The 25,195-nt window shown below is 42.2% G+C and overlaps 1 protein-coding gene across 2 annotated transcripts; it reads right to left on the bottom strand.

Moving 5' to 3' along the window:
• Nucleotides 1-3,893: 3,893 nt before the first annotated feature.
• Nucleotides 3,894-24,871, bottom strand: LOC118367157 (WD repeat-containing protein 75-like). Of its 2 annotated transcripts, none has more exons than XM_035750260.2 (20): nt 24,724-24,871; nt 23,932-24,061; nt 23,697-23,762; nt 23,496-23,595; nt 22,890-23,014; nt 22,469-22,539; nt 21,992-22,108; nt 21,785-21,873; nt 16,393-16,551; nt 15,869-16,044; nt 15,398-15,573; nt 15,040-15,191; nt 14,640-14,817; nt 8,015-8,109; nt 7,773-7,868; nt 7,364-7,533; nt 7,068-7,127; nt 6,786-6,932; nt 6,221-6,312; nt 3,894-4,180 (listed from the first exon to the last, which is right to left on the bottom strand). In XM_035750260.2, exons 1-20 carry the CDS (start codon nt 24,804-24,806, stop codon nt 3,970-3,972), a joined length of 2,493 nt encoding a protein of 830 aa, XP_035606153.1. In that variant the 5' UTR covers nt 24,807-24,871; the 3' UTR covers nt 3,894-3,969. The 2 variants fall into 2 exon arrangements, with proteins under 2 accessions (XP_035606153.1, XP_035606154.1); XM_035750261.2 differs by having other exon boundaries at nt 14,640-14,814.
• Nucleotides 24,872-25,195: the final 324 nt, after the last annotated feature.

Here is a 25,195-nt window from a genome sequence, read left to right as displayed (position 1 = left end):
GTCACATAAGTGGTATGGACTCACTATGTGTGCAATAATATTGTTTAACATGATTTTTAAATGACAACCTCGTCTCTGTACCCCACACATACAATTATCTATAAAGGTCCCATCTGTCGAGCAGTGAACCTCAAACACAGATTCAACCACAAAGACCAGAGGTTTTTCAAAACCTTGCAAAAAAAGTGAACCTATTGGTAGATGGGTCATAAATAAATAATACATGAAATGTCCCTTTGAGCATGGTGAAGTTATTAATTACACTTTGGATGGCATATCAACACACCCATCACAACAAAGATACAGGCGTCCTTCCTAACTCAGTTGCCGGAGAGGAAGGAAACCACTCAGGGATTTCACCATGAGGCCAATGGTGACTTTAAAACAGTTACATGGCTGTGTTAGGAAACTGAGGATGGATCAACAACATTGTAGTTACTCCACACTACTCACCTAATTGACAGAGTGAGAAGGAAGCCTGTACCGAATAAAAAATATATTTCTAAACATGCATTTTGTTTGCAACAGGGCTCTATAGAAATACTGCAAATAATTTGGCAAAGCAATTACACTTTTTGTGCTTCATACAAATTATGTTTGGGGCAAATCCAATAAAACACATTGAGTACCACTCTACATATTTCAAGCATAGTGGTGGCATCATGTTATTGGCATGTTTGTAATCGTTAAGGACTGGGGTGTTTTTCAAGATAAAAAATAAACTAAACTAAATGGAGCTAAGCACAGTCAAAATTATAGAGAAAAACCTGGTTTAGTCTGTTTTCTATCAGACAAATGTACCTTTCAGCAGAACAATGACCTAAAACACAAGGCCAAATATACACTGGAGTTGCTTACCAAAATGACAGAGAATGTTCCTGAGTGGCCGAGTTACTGCAGGTTTGAAGCAAGATTTGAAAAAGGTTGTCAAGCGACAGTCAACAACCAATTTGACAGAGCTTGAAGAATGTCGAAAAGAATAATGGGCAAATATTGTACTACCCATGTGTGCAAAACTCTCAGAGACTTACCCAGAAAGACTCACATCTGTAAATGCTGCCAAAGGTTATTCTAACACTCACGAGTGTGAATATTTACAGTGCATTTGGAAAGTATTGACTCTTGACTTTTTCCACGTTTTATTACGTTACAGCCTTATTCTAAAATGTATTACAATTGTTTTTTTCCTCCTCAGTCTACACAAAATACCACATAAGGACAAAACAAAAACTGTTTTGGGGATTTTTTTGTTGTTGTTGCAAATGTAAAAAACAACAACCCTGAAATATCACATTTACATACATAATTGCACCCATTAACCAGTACTTCGTTGAAGCACCTTTAGCAGCGATTACAGCCTTGAGTCTTTTTGGGTAGGATGCTAAAGGCTTGGCACACCTGTATTTGGGGAATTTCTCCCATTCTTCTCTGCAGATCCTCTCAAGCTCTGTCAGGGTGGATGGGGAGCGTCGCTGCACAGCTATTTTCAGGTCTCTCCAGAGATGTACGATCGGATTCTGGCTGGGCCACTCAAGGACATTCAGAGACTTGTCCCGAAGCAACTCCTGCGTTGTCTTGGCTGTGTGCTAGGGTCTTTGTCCTGTTAGAAGGTGAAGCTTCACCCCAGTCGGAAGTGCGGAGAAGGTTTTCATCAAGGATCTCTTTGTACTTTGCTCGGTTCATCTTTCCCTCGAATCTGACTAGTCTCCCAGTCCCTGCCGTTGAAAAACATCCCCACAGCATGATGCTGCCACCAATATGCTTCACCATAGGTATGGTGCCAGGTTACCTCCAGATGCTTGACGTGACGCAGGCCAAATAGTTCAATCTTGATTTCATCAGACCAGAGAATCTTGTTTCTCATGGTCTGTCCTTTAGGCAAACTCCAAGCGGGCTGCCATGTGCCTTTTACTGAGGAGTGGCTTCCGTCTGGCCACTCTACCATAAAGGCCCGATTGGTGGAGTACTGCTAGATGGTTGTCCCATCTCCACAGAGGAACTCTGGAGCAGATTCAGTGTGAGCATCGGGTTCTTGGTCACCTCCCTGACCAAGGCCCTTCTCCTGATTGCTCAGTTTGGCCGGGCAGCCAGCTCTCGGAAGTCTTGGTGGTTCCAAACTTCTTTCATTTAAGAATGGGTGGAGGCCACTGTGTTCTTGGGGACCTTTTTTTGCTCGTCATTATGGAGTGTTGTGTGTAGTTTGATTACATACAGTGGGGAGAACAAGTATTTGATAACCTGCCAAATCGGCAGTGTTTCCAACTTACAAAGCATGTAGAGGTCTATAATTTTTTATCATAGGTACACTTCAACTGTGAGAGACGGAATCTAAAACAAAAATCCAGAAAATCACATTGTATGATTCTTAAGTAATGAATTAGCATTTTATTGCATGACATAAGTATTTGATCACCTACCAACCAGTAAGAATTCCGGCTCTCACAGACCTGTTAGTTTTTCTTTAAGAAGCCCTCCTGTTCTCCACTCATTACCTGTATAAAAGACACCTGTCCACACACTCAATCAAAGACTCCAACCTGTCCACAATGGCCAAGACCAGACAGGGTGTAAGGACATCAGGGATACAATTGTAGACCTGCACCAGGCTGGGATGGGATACAGGACAATAGGCAAGCAGAATATATCCACATAGTTTTCCTCACTCATGATGCCATCTATTTTCTTAGGTGCACCAGTCCCTCCTGCAGCAAAGCACCCCACAACATGATGCTGCCACCCCTGTGCTTCACGGTTGGGATGCTGTTCTTCAGCTTGCAAGCCTCCCCCTTTCTCCTCCAAACATAAATGGTCATTATGGCCAAATAGTTCTATTTTTGTTTCATCAGACCAGAGGACATTTCTCCAAAAAGTACAAAATGTGTCCCCATGTGCAGTTGCAAACTGTAGTCTGGCAGTTTTGGAGCAGTGGCTTCTTTCTTGCTGAGCGGCCTTTCAGGTTATGTCGATATAGGACTTGTTTTACTGTGTATAGATATTTTGACCCCATTTCCTCCAGCATCTTCACAAGGTCCTTTGCTGTTGTTCTGGGATTGATTTGCACTTTTCGCACCAAAGTACGTTCATCTCTAGGAGACAGAACTTCCTGAGCGTTATGACGGCTGCGTGGTCCCATGGTGTTTATACTTGCGGACTATTGTTTGTACAGATGAATGTGGTACCTTCAGGCGTTTGTAAATTGCTACCAAGGATGAACCAGACTTGCGGAGGTCTAAAATGTTTTTTTTTGAGTTCTTTTGATTTTCCCATGTCAAGCAAAGAGGCACTGAGTTGGAAGGTAGGCCTTGAAATAAGAGCGTCTGCTAAATGACTTAAATGTAAATGTAAATGAAATACATCCACAGGTACACCTCCAATTGACTCAAATTATGTCAATTAGCCTATCAGAAGCTTCTAAAGCCATGACATCATTTTCTGGAATTTTCCAAGATGTTTAAAGGAACAGTCAACTTAGTGTATGTAACCCACTGGAATTGTGATATTATTTCACTTACAATTCAATGTGTCTGTAAACAATTGTTGGGAAAATGACTTGTGTCATGCACAAAGTAGATGTCCTAACCGACTTGCCAAAACTATAGTTTGTTAACAAGAATTTGTGGAATGGTAAAAAAAAAAATCAGTTTTAATGACTCCAACCTAAGCATACGTAAACTTCCGACTTCAACTGTATAGGCAAACTGGAACATGTATATGCCAGCAACCTTGACACACAGTATGAATTAAATGAGTGATAAGTTAATCACTCTGCAAAACAAACACTACTGTACAGAGCTAGACATATTACAAAGTGATATTTAACTTTAAAATTGTTTTGATCCAGCAAAGCTGAAACATTCTTGGGGCAATGCCAGAAACAAGAATGATACGGCACATTTGAAAACAGAAATATATTTATTATATGAAAATACAGCCTTTGTGAAAAGTGTGTGTGTTTGGGCTTGTTCATGCTTAACAGTCCAGTAGGCTGCTGAGCCAGCTGTGGTCAAATGTTTTAACTTTCCTCAGTTCCCTCTCTTGGGCTTTGGTGAGAGCTGGTGCCCCAAACTCCTCGGGTGGGCCCCATGCTGCCGATTCCCCCAGACGGGGGTCTGCTTCCCCTTCGGAGTCCTCTTCCTCTTTCTCTCTCTCCATTTCCCCTTCTTCATGTTCTTTTTCCTCTCTTCAGCAATTTCCAAAAAAACAACAAACACATGTAAGTGGGGTGAGAGCCCTCATGACTAAGCAAGTATTCCAAAATATTAAAACAGTCAACATAAAATTTGATTATCCATAGTACTGTCTAGCATATGTGGGGAATTTTTCTGACCCAAAGTGCATATCAGCCCGCTTTCTCAAGGAAGTGAGATGTAGCATTTGTTACTGTACCTACAGTGCCGTCGGGAAAGTAATAAGACCCCTCGACTTTTCCACGTTAAGACTAATATAACATTCTAAAAAATATATATTAAATCCTCAGCAATCTACACACAATACCCCATGATGACAGAGGGAAAAACAGGTTTTTAGAAATGTTTGCAAATGTATAAAATAAAATAGATAACTTATTTAAGTAAGTATTCAAACCCTTTGCTATGAGACTCAATTTAGCTCAGGTGGATCCTGTTTCCAGTGATCATCCTTGAGATGTTTGTAGTCCACCTGTGGTAAATTCAATTGGAGATAATTTGGTCCCGCAGTTGACAGTGCATGTCAGAGAAAACCAAGACATGAGGTTGAAGAAATTGTCCGTAGAGCTCAGAGACAGGATTGTGTTGAGGCACAGATCTGGGGAAGGGTACCAAAACATTTCTGCAGCACTGAAGGTCCCTAAGGACACAGTCGCCTCCATCATTCTTAAATGGACGTTTGGACCCACCAAAACACTTCCTAGAGCTGGCTGCCCGGCCAAACTGAGCAATAAATAGGGGGAGAAGGGCCTTGGTCAGGGAAGTGACAAAGAACCCGATGGTCACTGACAGAGCTCTAGAGTTACTCTGTGGAGATGGGAGAACCTACCAGAAGGACAACCATCTCTGCAGCACTCCACCAATCGGGCCTTTATGGTAGAGTGGCCAGACGGAAGCCACTCCTCAGTAAAAGGCACATGACAGATCTCAGATCATGAGAAACAAGATTATCTGGTCCGATGAAACCAAGATTTAACTATTTTGCCTGAATGCCAAACGTCATGTCTGGAAGAAACCTGGCACCATCCCTACGGTGAAGCATGGTGGTGTCAGCATCATACTGTGGGGATGTTTTAAAGCAGCATGGACTGGGAGACTAGTCAGGATCGAAGGAAAGATGAACGGAGCAAAGTACAGAGATCCTTGATGAAAACCTGCTCCAGAGCGCCCAGGACCTCAGACTGGTGCAAAGAGTCACCTTTGCAACAGGACAACAACCCTAAGCACACAGCCAAGACAACACAGGACTGGCTTCGGGACAAGTCTCTGAATGTCCTTGAGTGGCGCAGCCAGACCCCGGACTTGAACCTGATCAAACATCTCTGGAGAGACCTGAAAATAGCTGTGCAGCAACGCTCCCCATCCAACCTGACAGAGCTTGAGAGGATCTGCAGAAACTCCCCAAATACAGGTGTGCCAAGCATGTAGCGTCATACCCAGGAAGAATCAAGGCTGTATTCGCTGCCAAAGGTGCTACAACAAAGTACTGAGTAAAGGGTCTGAAAACATATGTAAGTGAGATATTTCAATTTTTAATAAAAAATGTTTTGCTTTGTCATTATGGGGTATTGGGTGTAGATTGTAGATCAATTTTAGAATAAGGCTGTAACGTAACAAAATATGAAAAAAGTCAAGGGGTCTGAATACTTTCCAAACGCACTGTATATAACCTTTTAGGTTTAAGATTATATTGACAGAACAAATTCGTACTTAAAAACAATGGGGGAGACCACGAACTGAACTCTACCCACACGCTCATACTTAAACCCGACACACACACCACGCGCACTGATAAAAGGTGTACTGTTGGGGGGGTACACGAAGACCAGGGTTGGAAAACACTTGTGCTAGGGTGTAAGGTCATCGACACCATACTACTTTCACCTCTCCATTGTTTTCAGGGGAATGTAGATGAACCTATTCATTGTCATTCTATGTCAACATATTCAGCTTTTTTTGTGTGTGTTTTTTTAACTGTATGCCACAAACCATTATCTTGTTGGGAACAATAAACTACTAGTAACTGGACTCACCTGGCAGAGGAGCTGGAGATGAGCAGGGAGCGGACAAACATGGCGCAGAGGAACGAGGCTGAAGGCAGGACGTGGGCTGGGGTGTGCAGCAGCTGAGGGAGAGAGAGCGGGAGAGGAGTGAGTTACGCAGAGGTCCTGATGCGTATTGCTCACTGACTATGCCCTTCAGGGCCAATGATCAATAACCTGGTCTAAAAAGTTACGCTGGGTTCTTGAGAGAATCAAGTAAGTGTTCCCTGTTTACCATTACAATTATTAGCCAATAAAACATTTATTGATTAACTTTCTGATACACTCTGGGAATGTTTGCAGACCATTTCGTCTCACCTAGCATCTAAAGTGAGCTCAGTATATTCAGTAGTTCGCTGCTTGGAAGTATACAAATACTTGGCACATGCATTTTTTAAGCATTCTAGCAAAGCTAAACATGAACTTTGAGGAACAACACTGCAGAATGTAGAAACACAAGGCTTATTTACAGGTCAGCAAATTAACAGCCAGTGAACATTGCATGAACACACACACACACACACACACACACACACACACACACACACACACACACCTCCTTGATGGCAATGGAGCCCTGTGGGAGCTGAGTCCTTTCTGCCATGGGATTGGTCAGTGCTTCCTGCTTCTCCAGTTGCTGCCCTCTGTGTTTCCCTAACAACAGGTAGAACGGCGTCACGGCAACACTGTCGTCTACCATGAGCTGAAAAACACCCGAAAACAAAGAGTCAGAACTGACGCAGAGAATGCTATACATTATCACAGAAAATGTTTAAAAAAAACTAAAATGAATGACAATACATGTTCGCAGCCATTTTGGAACGAAATGGGATTGTACCTGTTTACTGGATGCCAACAGTCTGTCCTCTTCAGTCTTGGTGCTAAAAGTCAACAAATCCTATAAACGGATGTCAGACAGAACCTCTGTGGTTAGTTACCTGCCAGTGGAATAAGAAGTCAAACTCTACACCCCAGATTAACAGTTTCCTTACTTTCAAATGTAATTTAGTAGTTTGGAGGAACTTCAAACATGTGGTGTGTCCAGTCCTTTCATTTACTAGCGGTGACAAAGGAAAGGAGACGAGGAGAGGACACCATGAGTCTGGAGACTGTGTATTACATGTATATATTCACCATGTGTTGGGTGAAGAAGTAGAGCTGGGATCTGTTGAGCCACTGGGTACGCTCCTCGCAGCTCTCCAGCATCTGGTCGCGCGGTGCGAAGACTGCATGCTGCACCTTGCCCGTGCACAAAGCCTTTTGGGAGTAGAGGGGCCGTGGCTCGCTGGGCTTGAACACAAACACTGGTGGGAGCAGAGGGCATATTGAGGAGTGAAGCCCATTTAACCCATTTAGACATGGCTGGGTCTACCGTACGACAAGGCTACAGCACATATTATACAATACCTAAGGGGACCCTGCCATGTGCAATTAGCTACGCTTTGGGCCCTTGGAGTGGGTGTGGCTAAACAATCTAAACCAAATGAGGCAAAATAGTTATGTTGGTACTGGCAGCTAGAACCAGAAACTAGGTAGTACTCACAGTCAGAGCTGCCAGATTGGCTGCAGAAGGCAGCTATGTTCTCAGACAGCGGGTCGGTCTGGAGCAGGCTTACGTCCATGGGGGTACTCCACTCCACTGAGAGTGAGAAGGGAAGAGAGAAACAAATGTAAAAAGAGAAAAGTTTACAGATTGAACAGATTTGTTTTATTTCTTAAGTCATGGATGTGTTGCTTATAGGACAGTTGCACACGAGCACACAGGTCAGAGAGCCACTGTCTTACGTGAGCAGGTGAGGAGGTTCCAGCAGCAGAGTTGGTTCTTGGTGCTGGCCCCCAACAGGTACTTGGAACAGCTTAACCGTCCAAAACAAAGGTCCCTGTTGGATCAAAAGAGTCTGTTAACCTTCAAACCACGTCACCCGTCTCTTACCGTACTGTCAAAGTCCACCTGACCATACCACCACCCACCCTAAAAACATATTTCACAGGATTAGTGGTGGCAAGAAGCTTTTCCACACCAGAGCTCCAACTACAAAATGCAGTCACCTGAAATCATTTCAGTTCAGACCACATGTAAACACCAAACAGAAAAATCCATAGGTGGTTACACAACAGACTATGAGCAGCTGGAATAACAATGCAGAGTCCCAGTGCTTGACTTCCACAGCCATCTGTACCAGCAATTGCCTACATCTGAGCACATACGAGGCAGAGATATCACTATTCAGTGCTGTGAGAAAGTATTTGCCCCCTTTCTAATTCTATACTTTTGCATACTGAATGTTATCAGATACATTTTGGCCCACTCTTCTTTAACTCAGCGACATTTGTGGGTTTTCAAGCATAAACTGCCTGTTTCAGGTCCTGCCACATCATCTCAATTGGGATTAGGTCTCGACTGACTAGGCCATTCCAAAACTTAAAAATGGTTCTTTAGCCATTTTTCAAATCACGTAGACTTGTGTGCTTTCCATCATTCTCTTGCGGCGTGACCCAGCTGCGCTTCAGCTTACAGACAGACGGATGACCTGACATTCTCCTGTAGAATTATATGATACAGAGTAGAATTTAGGGTTCCTTCTATTTAAGGCAAGTCGTCCAAGTCCTGAGGAAGGAAAGCATCCCCCCCAAAAAAATCACACTAACACCACAATGCAGAGAAGCAGAGCTGCCACAAGCATTTTGCTACACCAACAATAACATCTGCTAAACATGTGTATGTGACCAACAATTTTATTTGGTGCTTGACTGTTGGCGTAAGGTTCTTACTGTGGAATGCGGTGTTTGGTTTTCACTAGGCATAATGGGACCCATGTCATCCCAAAAAAAGTTAATACTTTTGACTCATCTGTCCATAGAACATTCCTCCAAGAGTCTTGTTGATCTGCCAGTTGCTTTTTTGGCAAACTTGAGTCAACTTTTTTGGAAGTGATGGGTCCCATTATGTCTGGCGAAAACCAAACACCGCATTCTACAGTACGAACTTCATAGCAACGTTCAAGCATGGTGGTGGAAGTGTGATGTTTTGGGGATGCTTTGCTACCTCAGGACTTGGACGACTTGCCTTAATAGAAGAAACCATGAGTTCCGCTCTGTATCAGAGAATTCCACAGGAGAATTTCAGGCCATCCAACAGTGAGCTGAAGCACAGCTGGGTAATGCAGCAAGACAATAATCCAAAACACACAATCAAGTTTACATGAAAATGGTTAAAAAGCAACAAATTTGAAGTTTTGGAATGGCCTAGTCAAAGTCCAGACCTAATCCCAATTGAGATCTTGTGGCAGGACTTGAAATTAACAGTTCATGCTTGACAACCCACAAATGTCAGAGTTAAAGAAGCAAGAGTCTGTAAGCAGGAGTGGGCAAAAATTAATCCACAGCAATGTGAAAGACTGATCAACAACTACAGGAAGCATTTGGTTGCAGCCATTGCAGCAAAAGGTTGCACAACCACTTATTGAATGTAAGGGGGAAATTACTTTTTCACACAGTGGAATTGGGTGTTGCATAACTTATTTAAATAAATAAATACATACACTGAACAAAAATATAAACACAACATGTAAAGTGTTGGTCCCATATTTCCTGAGCTGAAAAGGATTCCAGAATTTTTCCATACGCACAAAAAGCTTCTCAATTTTGGTTGCACAACTGTGCTTTATATCCCTGTTAGTGAACATTTCTCCTTTGCCAAGATAATACATCCACCGGACAGGTGTGGCATATCAAGAAGCTGATTAAACAGCATGATCATTGCACAGATGCACCTTGTGCTGGGGACAACAACAAAAAAGGCCACTAAAATGTCACAACACAATGCCACAGATGTCTCAAGTTGAGGGAGTGAGCAATTGGCATACTGACTGCAGGAATGTCCATCAGAGCTGTTGCCAGAGAATGTTATATTAATATCTCTACCCTAAGCCACCTCCAATGTCATTTTAGAGAATTTGGTAGTACGTCCAACCGGGTGTGTCCATGCCAGCCCAGGACCTCCACATCTGGCTTCTTCATCTGCGGGATCGTCAAACTCATTCTGATTGGCTGGGCCTGGCTCCCAAGTGGGTGGTCCAATGCCCTCCCAGGCCCACTGGTGGCTGCGTTCCTGCCCAGTCATGTGAAATCCATAGATTAGGGCCTAATGAATTTAATTGACTGATTTCCTTATATGAACCGTAACTCGGTAAAAAAAGTAAGTATCAATTTGTTTAGTTATTTGTAAACGCAGGTTCCCTTTATCTAATATTAGGTTTTGGTTGAAGATCTGATAATTCTGTATAAAAAAACATGCAAAAATAGAGAAAATCAGAAAGGGAGCAAATTTCATCCTGATTTAAAAAAAATTGAGAGTGATGTATAGTTGACTATCACTGTATGCAATGGCTTGGGGCCATTGTGAATACCAGCACTAAAACCAGTGTGAAGTCATTTGCAGGCTGCAGCTAAGAAGCTTTGGTGTGCAATTGAATAAGACAACACCAAATACAAATTGTCTGCACTCACTGACCTAAGGAGAGGGGGGAGGGGGCTGACTTGGCAAGATATTGGAGTAGAGGCTGACACTCAATGTTGCGCAGCAGGTTCTGTCTCCCAGGCTGACACGGCTGGCCAATAGAACTTGTTTTTTTTTGTATGTTCCCGATCCGTTGCCATGAAGTACACTCGTTTTGTGCAAATAATACAGACTTACAGTTCCTTCAGAAAGTATTCATACCCCTCAACTTATTCCACATTGAATCCATTTTGAATTCAGGCAGTAACAACAATCTTTTTTTTTCCTTTCACACATCTACACTCAATGGCCCACATTGACAAAGTGAAAATATGTTTAGAAATCTTTGCACATTTATTGAAAATGAAATACAGAAATCTCATTTACTTAAGTATTCACACCCGAGTCAATAAATGTTACAAACACCCGTGGCAGTGATTAGAGCTGTGTGTGTCTTTCTGGCTATGTCTAAGAGCTTTGCACACCTGGATTATACAATATTTGCACATTCTTTTCAAAATTCTTCAAGCTCTGTCAAGTTGGTTGTTAAACATTGCTAGGCAGCCATTTTCAGCTAAGTATTGCTATAGATTTTCTGGCCAATTTAAGTCAAAACTGCAACTAGGCCACTCAGGGACAATTAATGTAATCTTGGTAAGCAATTACATATTTATGTATATTTACTCTTGTGTTCTAGGTTATTATCCTGCTAAAAGGGGAATGTCTCCCAGCGTTTGTTGGAAAGCAGACAATTATTTTACTAGAAAACTCTAGAGTCTTTACAGATGACAAGCATACTCATTACACGATGCAGCCAACATGCTTGAAGAGTGAAACTCAGTGATGTTATGGGGCAAATCTAACAAAACACAACACTTTTTTTCAGCACAAAGTTAATTCCTTTGCCAATTTTTTTTTTGCAGTTTTACTTTAGTGCCTTGTTGCAAACAGGATGCATGTTCTGGAATATTAATATTCTATAATTGCTTCCTTTTCACTCTGTCAATTAGGTTAGTATTGTAGAGTAACTACAGCCGTGGCCAAAAGTTGAGAACGGCACAAATATAAATTCTCACAAAGTCCGCTGCCTCAGTTTGTATAATGGCAATTTGCATATACTCCAGAATGTTATGAAGAGTGATCAGATGAATTGTAATTAATTGCAAAGTCCCTCTTTGCCCTGCAAATGAACTGTATCCCTCAAAAACATTTCCACTACATTTCAGCCCTGCCACAAAAGGACCAGCTGACATGTCAGTAATTCCCTCGTTAACACAGGTGTGAGTGTTGACGAGGACAAGTCTGGAGATCACTCTGTCATGCTGATTGAGTTCAAATAACAGACTGGAAGCTTCAAAAGGAGGGTGGTGCTTGAATCATTGTTCTTCCTCTGTCAACCATGGTTACCTGCAAGGAAACACATGCCGTCATCATTGCTTTCCACAAAAAGGGCTTCACAGGCAACGATATTGCTGCCAGTAAGATTGCACCTAAATCAACCATTTATCAGATCATCAAGAACTTCAAGGAGAGTGGTTCAATTGTCGTGAAGGCTTCAGGGAGCCAAAGAAAGTCCAGCAAGCGCCAGGACCATCTCCTAAAGTTGATTCAGCTGCGGGATCGGGGTACCAGCAGTACAGAGTTTGCTCAGGAATGGCAGCAGGTGGGTGAGTGAGGCGAAGACTTTTGGAGGATGGCCTGGTGTCAAAAAGGGCAGCAAATAAACCACTTCTCTCCAGGAAAAACAGAGACAGATGGATATTCTGCAAAAGGTACAGGGATTGGACTGCTGAGGAATGGGGTAAAGTCATTTTCTCTGATGAATTCCCTTTCCGATTGTTTGGGGCATCCGGAAAAAAGCTTGTCCGGAGAAGACAAGGTGAGCGCCACCATCAGTCCTGTGTCATGCCAACAGTAAAGTACCCTGAGACCATTCATGTGTGGGGTTGCTTCTCAGCCAAGAGAGTGGGCTCACTCACAATTTTGCCAAAGAACACAGCCATGTGGTCCTTCTGTGGCTCAGTTGGTAGAGCATGGCGCTTGTAACGCCAGGGTAGTGGGTTCGATTCCCGGGACCACCCATACGTAGAATGTATGCACACATGACTGTAAGTCGCTTTGGATAAAAGCGTCAGCTAAATGGCATATATTATTATATTATATTATGAATAAAGAATGGTACCAACACATCCTCCGAGAGCAACTTCTCCCAACCATCCAGGAACAGTTTGGTGACGAACAATGCCTTTTCCAGCATGATAGTCATTATTTTTGTCTTATGGCAAGGTGCTCTAAGTGGCTCGGGGAACAAAACATCAATATTTTGGGTCCATGGCCAGGAAACTCCCCAGACCTTAATCCCACTGAGAACTTGTGGTCAATCCTCAAGAGGCAGGTGGACAAACAAAGCCCACAAATTCTGACAAACTCCAAGCATTGATTGACTGGGTGTATACCATCCAAAGTGTAATTAATAACTTCATCATGTTCAAAAGGATATTCAATATCTGTTTTTTCCCCCTCTTTCTTTTACCCATTACCAATAGGTGCCCTTCTTTGCGAGGCATTGGAAAACATCCCTGGTCTTTGTGGTTGAATCTGTGTTTGAAATTCACTGCTCGACAGAGGGACCTTAATTGTATGTGTGGGGTAGAGATGAGGTAGTCATTCAAAAATTGTTACACACTTATTATTGCACACAGTGAGTCCATGCAACTTATTTAAGCAAATGTGTACTCCTGAACTTTAGGCTTGCCATAAAGGGATTAAATGCTTTGACTCAAGACATTTAACTTTGTCATTTGATTCATTTCTAAAAACACAATTACACAAGGTAAAGTGGTAAAGGGGCATGAATACTTTCTGAAGGAACTGTAAGTACCACAGAGGGTGTTACACAAGTAAACAACGGAAATGTGAACCCAAGTTCATATCACGAGTCATAACTGTTGGTTTAACACTAGGAGAGTCAAGAGTTGACTCAAAATTGACTTACTTTTTTAATAACGCAGCCATTTTTTAAGTCATGTCCTCCTGTCCTCGACGTTTCATAAGTAAGTCTATATAACACACAGTTGTTGTTAGAATTGTAATATCACGAACACAATGTGTTATAAGCAGTTTTAAGAGGACATGTGATTTACAGCCAGTTATTTCACTGGTAGTCAGCCTGTCCAGCTGATGGCCCGTTGACACTCAACCTAAACTATATTGAAACTAAATTTCACAGAGTTAGCCTACAGACAAGATTAAACTGACAATAGTCTAATGGAAAATAATATATTCAACTGTATACGAAGAATCTGATGAACAGCACAGCTTAGAATAGACATGAATTGCAGCAGCAAAAAGGGACATTATTCTACAGAGTCAAAAGCAGGTAAGAATATACTGTATCAGAAAGAGCAGGTTCCGCCATTTCTAAAACCACCTCTCCTTGCCAAACACCTCTTACAAATGACCCCTTGAGCTCCATTTCGAAATATAACTTTTTGGCAGAATTACCATGATTTCAGGCACTCCCGGTGTGCACTGCAACACTCCAAAGCGTAGTAATATATTTGGACTCAGAATACATTATGCCACTCTGTTCTTTTGAAATGCATACTGTTCCTTAAGACTTGCCCGTAACAAATTAATAATGAATGATCGTTGCTATGGTGTTTATTTAATAGATTTTAACACTTGAATTGTGACGTTTGTACATAAACTAATAAAAATGCTGGTGGTCCAACGAGGCCTAGGCTTTTCTAGTGTTAGGCCATCTTGTTTGTTGACAGACTGCTATATCTGCCAACATTCAGTTTTTTTGTTAGCAAAGTTGTTGAAACGTCTGCTCGTTTCAATGGTCGTGTGTGTTTGTGTATACTTGTATCAGTGTGTGAATGTTTGTAAGTGTGTGTGATTTCTGACCTGATGGCCCCTGGGGGCTGGGACAGAGTGGTGAGTAGCTCCCAGGAAGCGGGGCTCCACACGGTCACCACTTCCTGGAAGCCAACGGACAAAAGGGAGCCGTCAGCCGAGAAGGAGCAGCAACCGGGCTTCAGGAGATGATACCCACCCACAAAGTCACATGCCCAGAAGCCCTCTGCTGGTCGTCATACACATACAGAGAAAGGAAATGCCAGGGAGAACGTTAGAGCACCAGTTTGATTTGGCTCATCGGTACCTTGATTGGGCAAATCATGTGTCGGTGAATAATAACTAGCAGGTCTCAAGGACCTATTACATAGGAAGACTTGCCAAATCCTGGCCATCAGGCTCAACAATCCAAACCAAAACCCAAAGAAAGAACCACCTCGGGACTACTTACCGTTGGCGTCTGAGTGGTCTGCCAGCAGCCAGGCTTTGAAGTGGCCGTCGAGGCTAGTGGTCACCAGCATGGTGGTCTCTGGGGAGGGGCTGAAGAACATGGCTGTAATCCGATCCTCGTGGGGAGTTGTCACTGTGGTGTTCAGCACAAAACTACAGAGGGGGACAAGTTAGGGTGGAGAGTGGGTGAAAGATGGAAACCACATACTTAAATATATCACAAATGTAGCAGCGTTATAGCCAAATGTGTGAACAGCAATAACTAAGGGGCTTGTTATTGACGAGCATGAAAACAATGCCACGACATGTTGATATGAAGACATGTACAACATGCAACCAGGCTTATAAATAAATAGTACCTCTGAGTTAGCTTGTCGTACGCCCACAGCTTCAAATTGATCTCCAGCTCAGCGCCTTTTTTTCTCCTCTCCTCCACGGTAGCAAGCCAGTCGCCGCGGGCGTCGAATGCCGCTTTGACCACCTCAAACTGGTCCAGACCCTCCTCGTGGATGTACTCCTGCTGTACTATGTCCAACTGAAGGTAGAAGAGAAAGAGTAAAATAATTTTCATTAACTTGATTGGTCAATAAGAGTTCATTCATTATCAAATAGTTACATGTTTTGTTCATGACAAATGAGCGAAGCCAGACCGTCAAGACTCAGGCCATAGAAATAAAAATGACTTGAATATCCATTCTAGTCATTCCATTTCTACAAGTCATGTGACAAAGTTCAAGAACATTCCTAGGTCGCTGCCTTGCCCAAGTTTACAAGGACAGCGTATGGTGGTTTTAAATTGACAGCTCCTGTAGACAGAAAGGCGTGCATACGTTGTAGAGTTGCTTGTCGCGGTGGAGAGAGTAGAACTGCAGGTGCCCTGGTTTCCCATTAAGCACCAAAGCTTTACTGCGCGGGTCAATGATTAGGTTTGTCCACACACCATCACCTTTAACCAGCCCCTGGATGACGGCCGACACTTTGACACAACTCTGAATGATTGTGATCTCTTGAGAGGAGGACAGAGAAAAAGGGAGAGGGGAAAAAAAACAGAAAGAAGGAATGATTAGGACTACAGATTAAATATTCCTAAAAATCTTTCTAGCAGTTGACAAAAGGAACGTACATAGAATGAAATCATATGGCCACTGTACCCTGTAAATGTGAGACTTAGGACCCTGACCAGATTTAAGCATCCTTCCTTGAAGAATCACGGATCTAACATGATTGGATAGGTGCAAGCATGGATTCGGCACACAGCAATGACCAATCCAGTCATGTCAGATCAGTGATTACTTCAAGGGAGGGAGGAGAGATGAACCGTGAAATTCTTGTAACAGGCTGTAATAGTCCTTACTGTTGTCAGAGTGCGAGGTGGAGAACAAGGAACCGTCAGGTGACACGGCGATGTGTGTGATGGCGGCGCCCAGGCGGGGTAAGAAGTCTTTCTGGTTCTCCTGTGTGTAATGCCAATGGACCAGCACGGACTCTATGCCCCCACTCAGAAGATTAGTGCCTACAGAAAAGGAAACAAAGAGTCACGCCACTGGTCAAAATCCTTCCACCATGAAAACAGTTGGCATAGAGCAGTTGTCTCCAACTACATTCAGCCACGGGAAGATTTTTTTCTTGAGTTGATGGTCGGGGGCCCGGAACGTCATGAATAATTTGTACCCTCCAAATTTGATCGCAATTATGACAAAAACAAATCATTTCAAACCTCGATTGCATTGGGACACGAACGCATATAATAATATATATAATAATAATTTGTATAGCACTTTTCATTCGTTCTCAAAATATAAACATACATTTAGAATTTAGGCAGGTAAAATAGCCATCCATCTACACACAACACCCCATAATGACAAAGCAAAAACAGGCTATGAAATCTGCAAATGTATTTAAAAAATACATTTTTACATAAGTATTCAGACCCTTTGCTATGAGACACGAAATTGAGTTCAGGTGCATCCTGTTTCCATTGACCATCCTTGAGATGTTTCTACAAACTTGATTGGAGTCCACCTGTTGTAAATAGAAATGATTGGACATGGTTTGTAAAAAGGCACACACTGATCTATATAAAAAGGTCCCACAGTTGACAGTGCATGTCAGAACAAGAACCAAGCCACGAGGTCGAAGGAATTGTCTGTAGAGTTCCGACAGGAATGTGTCGAGGCACACGTCTAGGGAAGGGTACCAAAACATTACTGCAGCATTGAAGGTCCCCAAGAACACAGTGGTCTCCATCATTCTTAAAAATGGAACCACCAAGACTTCCTGTAGCTGGCCGCCCGGGCCAAACTGAGCAATCAGGGGAGAAAGGCCTTGGTCGGGGAGTTTGCAAAAAGACACCTTAAAGGACTCGCAGACCATGAGAAACAAAATTCTCTGGTCTGATGAAACCAAGATTGAACTCTTTGGCCTGAATGCCAAGCGCCACATCTGGAGGAAACCAGGCACCGCCCAGCTGGCCAAAACCATCCCTACAATGAAGCTGTGGGGATGTTTTTCAGCGAAAGGGAGACTAGTCAGGATCGAGGGAAAGATGAACGGAGTAAAGACTGGGGCGAAGGTTCACCTTGCAACAGGAAAACAACCCTAAGCAAACAGCCAAGAAAATGGAATGGAAGAAACTCCCCAAATACAGTTGTGCCAAGCTTGTAAGTGCTTCAACAAAGTGCAGAGTAAAGGGTCCGAATACTAATGTAAATGTAATTGAATACACCACAGATGCAGAAACAGCTCAAGGATGATCAATGGAAACAGGAAGCACCGGAGCTCAATTTTGAGTCTCATAGCAAAGGGTCTGAATACTTATTTACATAAAGGTATGTTCTTATTATTAGAACATTTGCAAACATTTCTAAAAACCTGTTTTTGCTTTGTCATTATGGGGTATTGCATGTAGCTTGAGGGGAAAAATGTAATCAATTTTAGAATACGGCTGTAATGTAACAAAATGTGGGAAAAGGGAATGGTCTGAATACTTTCCAAATGCACTGTGCACGCACACGCACACACACACACACACACACACACACACACACACACACACAAAAAAGTTGACACCTACTCATTCAAGGATTTCTTTATTTTTACTATTTTCTACATTGTAGAATAGCGAAGACATCAAAACTATGAAATAACACATATGGAATCATGTAGTAACCAAAAGTGTAAAATCAAAATATTTTATATTTGAGATTCTTCAAAGTAGCCACCATTTGCACACTCTTGGCATTCTCACAACCAGCTTCATGAGGTAGTCGCCTGGAATGCATTTCAATTAACAGGTGTGCCTTGTTAAAATTACATTTGTGGAATTTCTTTACCTTAACCTGTTAAGTCGACCCTCTACTTTTTCGAACATTCTGTTAAAAATCGCGCAACATTTCAGCGCCCTGCTACTCAGGCCAGGAATATAGTATATGCATATGATTAGTATGTGTGGATAGAAAACACTCAGACGTTTATAAAACTGGTTAAATCACGGCTGTGACTATAACAGAACGTGCGTTTCATCGAAAAGTGCAGGAAAATCTGCTCACTGAAAATGGAAATAAATATCCATCCGCGACTTCAAGGAATTGTTCAAAGTGAACCGAATTAAATGAGGCCGAGGTTGCAGTGCCTACAGCTTCCACACGTTGTCTAGAGTCTTGTCATTTGATTCAGCTTTGATTCTTGGTCTAACCGAATCAAGGGAATCGATTCCCTCCGGTCTCCGACCGGATGTTTTGGTCGAGCTCTCTCCAAGTCATTTTTACGAGACAGACACCTATAGAATTGACATCGCCTCCTGATGAATTTTATCACTTATTAACGTGTACTAATACCTAAAGTTGCATTACAAAAGTATTTCGAAGTGTTTTGTGAAAGTTTATCGTCGACTTTTTGAATTAAAAAAAAATGACGTTACGTTATGAAACGCTATTTTTTTCCGTTTATCACACAGTCTTCATATCTAGGCTATATATGGACCGATTTAATCGGGGAAAAAAAGACCCAATAGTGATTATGGGACATCTAGGAGTGCCAACAAAGAAGATGGTCAAAGGTAATGAATGTTTTATATTTTATTTGTGCGGTTTGTGTAGCGACGACTATGCTAATTATTTTGTTTACGTCCCCTTGCGGGTCTTTTGGGGTGTTACATGCTATCAGATAATAGCTTCTCATGCTTTCGCCGAAAAGCATTTTAAAAATCGGACTTGTTGCCTGGATTCACAACGAGTGTAGCTTTAATTCAATACCCTGCATGTGTATTTTAATGAACGTTTGAGTTTTAACTAATACTATTAGCATTTAGCGTAGCGCATTTGCATTTCCAGAGCTCTAGATGGGACGCCTGCGTGCCAGGTAGGAGCAAGAGGTTAATGCGGTTGAGCCAATCAGTAGTGTTGTGACAAGGTTGGGGTGGCATACAGAAGATAGCCCTTTTTTTTAAAGAACCAAGTCCATATAATGGCAAGAACAGCTCAAATAAGCAAAGAGAAACGACAGTCCATCATTACTTAAAGACCTGAAGGTCAGTCAATCCGGAAAATGTCAAGAACGTTCAAGAGTGCAGTCGCAAAAACCATCAAGTGCTATGATGAAACTCTCATGTCTCTCATGAGGACCACCACAGGAAAGGCAGAGACCCAGAGTTACCTCTGCTGCAGAGGATAAGTTCATTAGAGTTAACTGCACCTCAGATTGGAGCCCAAATAAATGCTTCAGAGTTCAAGTAACAGTCACATCTCAACATCAATTGTTCAGAGCCCGTGAAATCAGGCCTTCATGGTCAAATTATACTGATGCACCGATGACATTTTTTGGCTGATACCCAATATTTTCCTTGCCCCCCAAAACGATACCGATATTTAACATTTTAGTACAGTTAAATCCGGCCGTGATTGGGAGTCCCATAAGGCTGCGCACAATTGGCCCAGCATCGTCTGGGTTAGGCCATCATTGTAAATAAGTTTTTGTTCTTAACCGACTTGCCTAGTTAAATAAAGGTCACATACACACACTGACCAAAAATGTATTTTGTTGGCATTACCAGTAAAACAATCAAAACCTATTTCTTTCACTTACAGATGAAGTCGGAAGTTTACATACACCGTAGCCAAATACATTTAAACAGTTACACAATTCCTGACATTTAATCAGAGTAAAGATTCCCTGTCTTAGGTCAGAAGGATCACCACTTTATTTTAAGAATGTGTCAGAATAATAGTACAGAAAATGATTTATTTCAGCTTGAACTTTTTTTCATCACATTCCCCAGTCGGTCAGAGGTTTACAAACACTCAATTAGTATTTGGTAGCATTGCCTTTAAATTGTTTAACTTGGGTCAAACGTTTCCGGTAGCCTTTCACAAGCTTCCCACAATAAGTTGAGTAACTTTTGGCCCATTCCTCCTGACAAAGCTGGTGTAACCGAGTCAGGTTTGTAGGCCTCCTCGCTCGCACACGCTTCTACCCACAAATTTTCAATGGGATTGAGGTCAAGAATTTGTGATGGCCACTCCAATACCTTGACTTTGTTGTCCTTAAGTCATTATGCCACAACTTTGGAAGCATGCTTGGGGTCATTGTCCATTTGGAAGAACCATTTGCGACCAAGCTTTAACTTCCTGACTGATATCTTGAGATGTTGCTTCAATATATCCACAATTTTCCTCCCTCATGATGCCATCTATTTTGTGAAGTGCACCAGTCCCTCCTGCAGCAAAGCACCCCAACAACATGATGCTGCCACCACTATGCTTCACGGTTGGGATGGTTTTCTTCAGCTTGCAAGCTTCCCCCCTTTTCCAACAAACATAATGATGGTCATTATGGCCAAACAGTTCTATTTTTGTTTCATCAGACAAGAGGACATTTCTCCAAAAAGTATGATCTTTGTCCCCATGTGCCATTGCAAACCGTAGTCTGGCTTTTTAATAGAGGTTTTGGAGCAGTGGCTTCTTCCCTGCTGAACGGCCTTTCAGGTTGTATCGATTTTGGACTCGTTTCACTGTGGATATAGATACTTTTGTACCGGTTTCCTCCAGCATCTTCACAAGGTCCTTTGCTGTTGTTCTGGGATTGATTTGCACTTTTCACACCAAAGAACGTTCATCTCTAGGAGACAGAACGCGTCTCCTTCCTGAGCGGTATGACGGCTGCGTGGTCCCATGGTGTTAATACTTGCGTACCATTGTTTGTACAGATGAACGTAGTACCTTCCGGCATGGAAATTGCTCCCAAGGATGAACCAGACTTGTGGAGGTCTGCAATTGTGTTTGAGGTCTTGGCTGATTTCTTTTGATTTTCCCATGATGTCAAGCATAGAGGCACTGAGTTGGAAGGTAAGCCTTGAAATACATCCACATGGACACCTCCAATTGACTCAAATGATGTCAATTAGCCTATCAGAAGCTTCTAAAGCCATGACATAATTTTCTGGAATTTTCCAAGCAGTTTAAAGGCAGTCAACTTAGTGTATGTAAATTTATAACCCATTGGAATTGTGATACAGCGAATTATAAGTGAAATAATCTGTCTAAACAATTGTTGGAAAAATTACTTGTGTCGTGCACAAATGAATGTCCTAACCGACTTGCCAAAAACTAAAATATATATATATATATTTTTTTTTTTGCTCATTAGACTTGAGGGGGCAAATAAAATCAACCTGCCACCTATTGGGGAACCCTGGCATAGAGTGATCAGAGATGATATGTCTAGGTATAATTCAACAGTTATATTACCTTCTGGGGTGAAGCACAGTGTGTTGACAGCACCGTGGTGCCAGTGCAAGGTGGAGTATGTGTACTCCTTCTTCTGGTTGAAGTTTCTCCTATGAAGACAGGGAAAGAACATTGACTGTGAGTGATGCTAATCAAGTGTTTCCCCTAGATTTGGTCTTTGGTGAGGCCATGTTTGGGCATGGTTTAAGTTCTTCGAGCATCACTCACCACATGCGAATCTTGCCATCTTCGTGACCTGTGGCAATACAGTCCTCTTTAGGGTGGCACGAAACGCAGGTGAAGGCATTCTTGGCCCCTTTCTTCATCCCTGACTTCAGGGAAAACCTGTGGGGCACAGAAACAAACAATACAATTAAATGAGTACTATGACAAAGTCATGAGCAATGTTATTTGGGCAATGTCAAATATGGACAATGTCAAAAATACTGTCATGTAATGAATCCTTATGAGGCTTATTAGTTCCCTTTTACAGATAAGGGGTAGCTCAATGGAGAGGGCTGGCTGAATTCCCACTCCTGACTACAGACAAGCAGAAAGGCCACTCATCCAACAGATAAGCTGCCGTTCAGCGTGGTTGGACTTGTGTTGCTCAAACACTAACCAGAGAGACAAAACCACACATTACCATTCATGCCTACTGTCATTGAAGGGGACAGTCTCCTGATGTGCGAGAATGGTGTTTACCTGTAGGACTTCTGCTTCTTGAAGAAAAATACCTCGAGCTGTAAACCTTTGACGGCAGCTATGTATTCACCCTGTGAGAAAGAAACAAGAGGTGCATTATATTCATTAGCGCACATTGTTGTAAATGATGTTCAAGGGGGTCCCTCCCCGTTTCAGCCTGTTTGTTTCCTAGGAGTACACCCAAAGTTTCAAGTAAAAAAACTGCCGTCAATGTTGAAGGCGATAATAAAACATGTCATGCCTTTTGCTAAAATCAACAGTGTGCAAACTATGACAAGAGTGTGCATAAAGATTGTTGTAATGTCTCCTGCAAAAGCAATCATTATGGTTTAAGTGTTACCCTTGGCTAAGTCATTCGCTGCCAGAGACTTGTTTGCTACTGGAGTACCTGGTATACGAAGTATAGGCCTACTACACATACCTCTCTGCCAAAGGAGGCAGCCCCAGGGTGGGGGCTGACATCACAGAGCACGGCCGAGAGCTCTCGCGCTTCCACTTCCTGGTCCCCACTGTGGGGCAGATGAACAGCCACCAGCTGGAACAGCTCTGAAGACACACCACATGTGTGTCAGATGTCACCCTCTTCAACATTCCGCACCATTTTGTTGTGCAACTACAAAGAAATCACCTTTGACTTGAAAGAACAAAGCCATCTTGTCTATTTCAGATTTTCTCATTGATCGAGACAGGCGAGTGTCAACATGACATTTGGCACTTTTGGGGTGGACACCCAGCTGTCTCAATCAATGAGAGACGATATGAAACAGACAAGATAGCAGCGTACACATTGTTGGATTACTTTAATGGATTTAAAATGTAATAACGGATCATTTTCTACATTATAATAAACCCCTTGTAACTAGACATGGACATTTAGAAGACGTGGTGTCTCCCAAGTCGGGATTTGAGGAAGTATTGCAAAGGATGGTCGAAAATTCTCTGTGCTGTGCTTTACATTACCTACTGTGTAACGGCTGTACGGAAGCGTTCACATAGCACCGCCTTTTCAAAGCGTAGCTATACTTACCGGAGCTTTTGTAATTTGCCATGGGAACGACGAGAAAAACAACTCCTCCATGTTTTTCCGAGACGTAAATGGAGTAGATTGGGTACCCGATAATGAAGGTCTGAAACGTATCATAGTAAGTCATTTAATATTAAGCACATGAAGAAAACAGGAAGCAGTGATTAAAACTGACTTTGGTAAAGAATGCTGCTGTGGCAGTACCTTGATGAGGATGGCATCCGTGAAGTCCCACAATCGGACAGTGCCATCTGCTGAACACGAGTATACCTGCAAGAGAGTGGGACAATGTCATGTCTACACTCAAAACATCCAAATGTGCAAACACTCCTCAGACACCCAACAATAGGAGCGATAACAAACCATGTTTCTTTAGACATACACATGTTGCTGATCAAAGTTCGCAGACACATATATGTAGCAACTGTATTTGACAAACCTGCAGATGGTTTGAAGGGTTGAGGACAACGCCTGTCACCAGGTCAGTGTGTCCCTGCAAATCATGGACGTATTCCTCTGTGCTGGTACTGTACACGTTCACGGACTCCCCTGCGGCACACAAAAGGAACCTGCCGAAAACGACCGGATTGAAATCAGTTTACAGACTACGGTTATTCCAGATTCAATGTAACGTTAACTAGATTGGAGCGGCAGGTAGCCTAGTGGTTAGAACATTGGGCCAGAAACCGAAAGGTTGCTAGATCGAATTTACCTGAGGTAAAAATCTGTCGTTCTGCCCCTGAACAAGGCAGTTAAACCACTGTTCCTAGGCCGTCATCGAAAATAATTATATGTTCTTAACTGACTTCCCTAGTTAAATAAAAGGGGGGAAGAAAAGATGCCTGATAGTTCATTGTAATAAACAAACCAGCAAGCTAGTTAAATAGCAAATGCACGTTTAGCTATTTAGCTAACGTAAACATGCCGGTAAAGTAAGCTAACGTTACACGTTATTTCATAGTACAGTAGCCAGATAGCTAACGTTACCTTAATTGAATCCATGGCTTTCTAGAATTCTGTTTCTCTGACGTTTAGAATACTGCTATGTATACTGCTAGAATACTGCTATGTATACTGCTAGTATACTGCTAGAATATTAGCTATGTTAGCTAGCTCACGTTAGTTGTAACAGTAACAAATTAGCTAACCATGACTACAATTTGCGTCCATACTTGTGACATATATTTTGTTCAGGTTTAGCTAATGTCTGCTGCAAGCAATACATAAGTACCTGGAGTCATGTGTAATAACTGGCTCCCTGAAGTTTATTTTGCTGCCACCACGGTGAACCATGCGGATCTCCATCTCCACCATCTTTCCGAATTTCAACTATGAACCTTCGCATCTGAACCACACGTGGATATTTTCTGTTCTTGTTTATTCACAACTGGTGCTTAGTCGCCCTCAAGCGTTCTACTTAAATTACTGCATATGTATATGTATATACAGTAGCAGTCAAAGGTTTGGACACCATTCGTTCAAGGGTTTTTCTTGATTTGTACTATTTTCTACATTGTAGAATAATAGTGAAGACATCAAAACTATGAAAAAACACATATGGAATCATGTAGTAACCAAAAAAGTGTTCAACAAATAAAAATATATTTGAGATTTGAGATTCTTCAAGGTAGCCACACTTTGCCTTGATGACAGCTTTACACACTCTTGGCATTCTCTCAACCAGGTTCACCTCGAATGCTCTT

The sequence above is a fragment of the Oncorhynchus keta genome, chromosome 34 (genome assembly GCF_023373465.1).
Source record: "Oncorhynchus keta strain PuntledgeMale-10-30-2019 chromosome 34, Oket_V2, whole genome shotgun sequence".
In the NCBI taxonomy this organism is placed as follows: Eukaryota; Metazoa; Chordata; class Actinopteri; order Salmoniformes; family Salmonidae; genus Oncorhynchus; species Oncorhynchus keta.
Note: the sequence above shows the minus strand (reverse complement) of the source record. Positions and strands in the feature narration are given on the sequence as shown.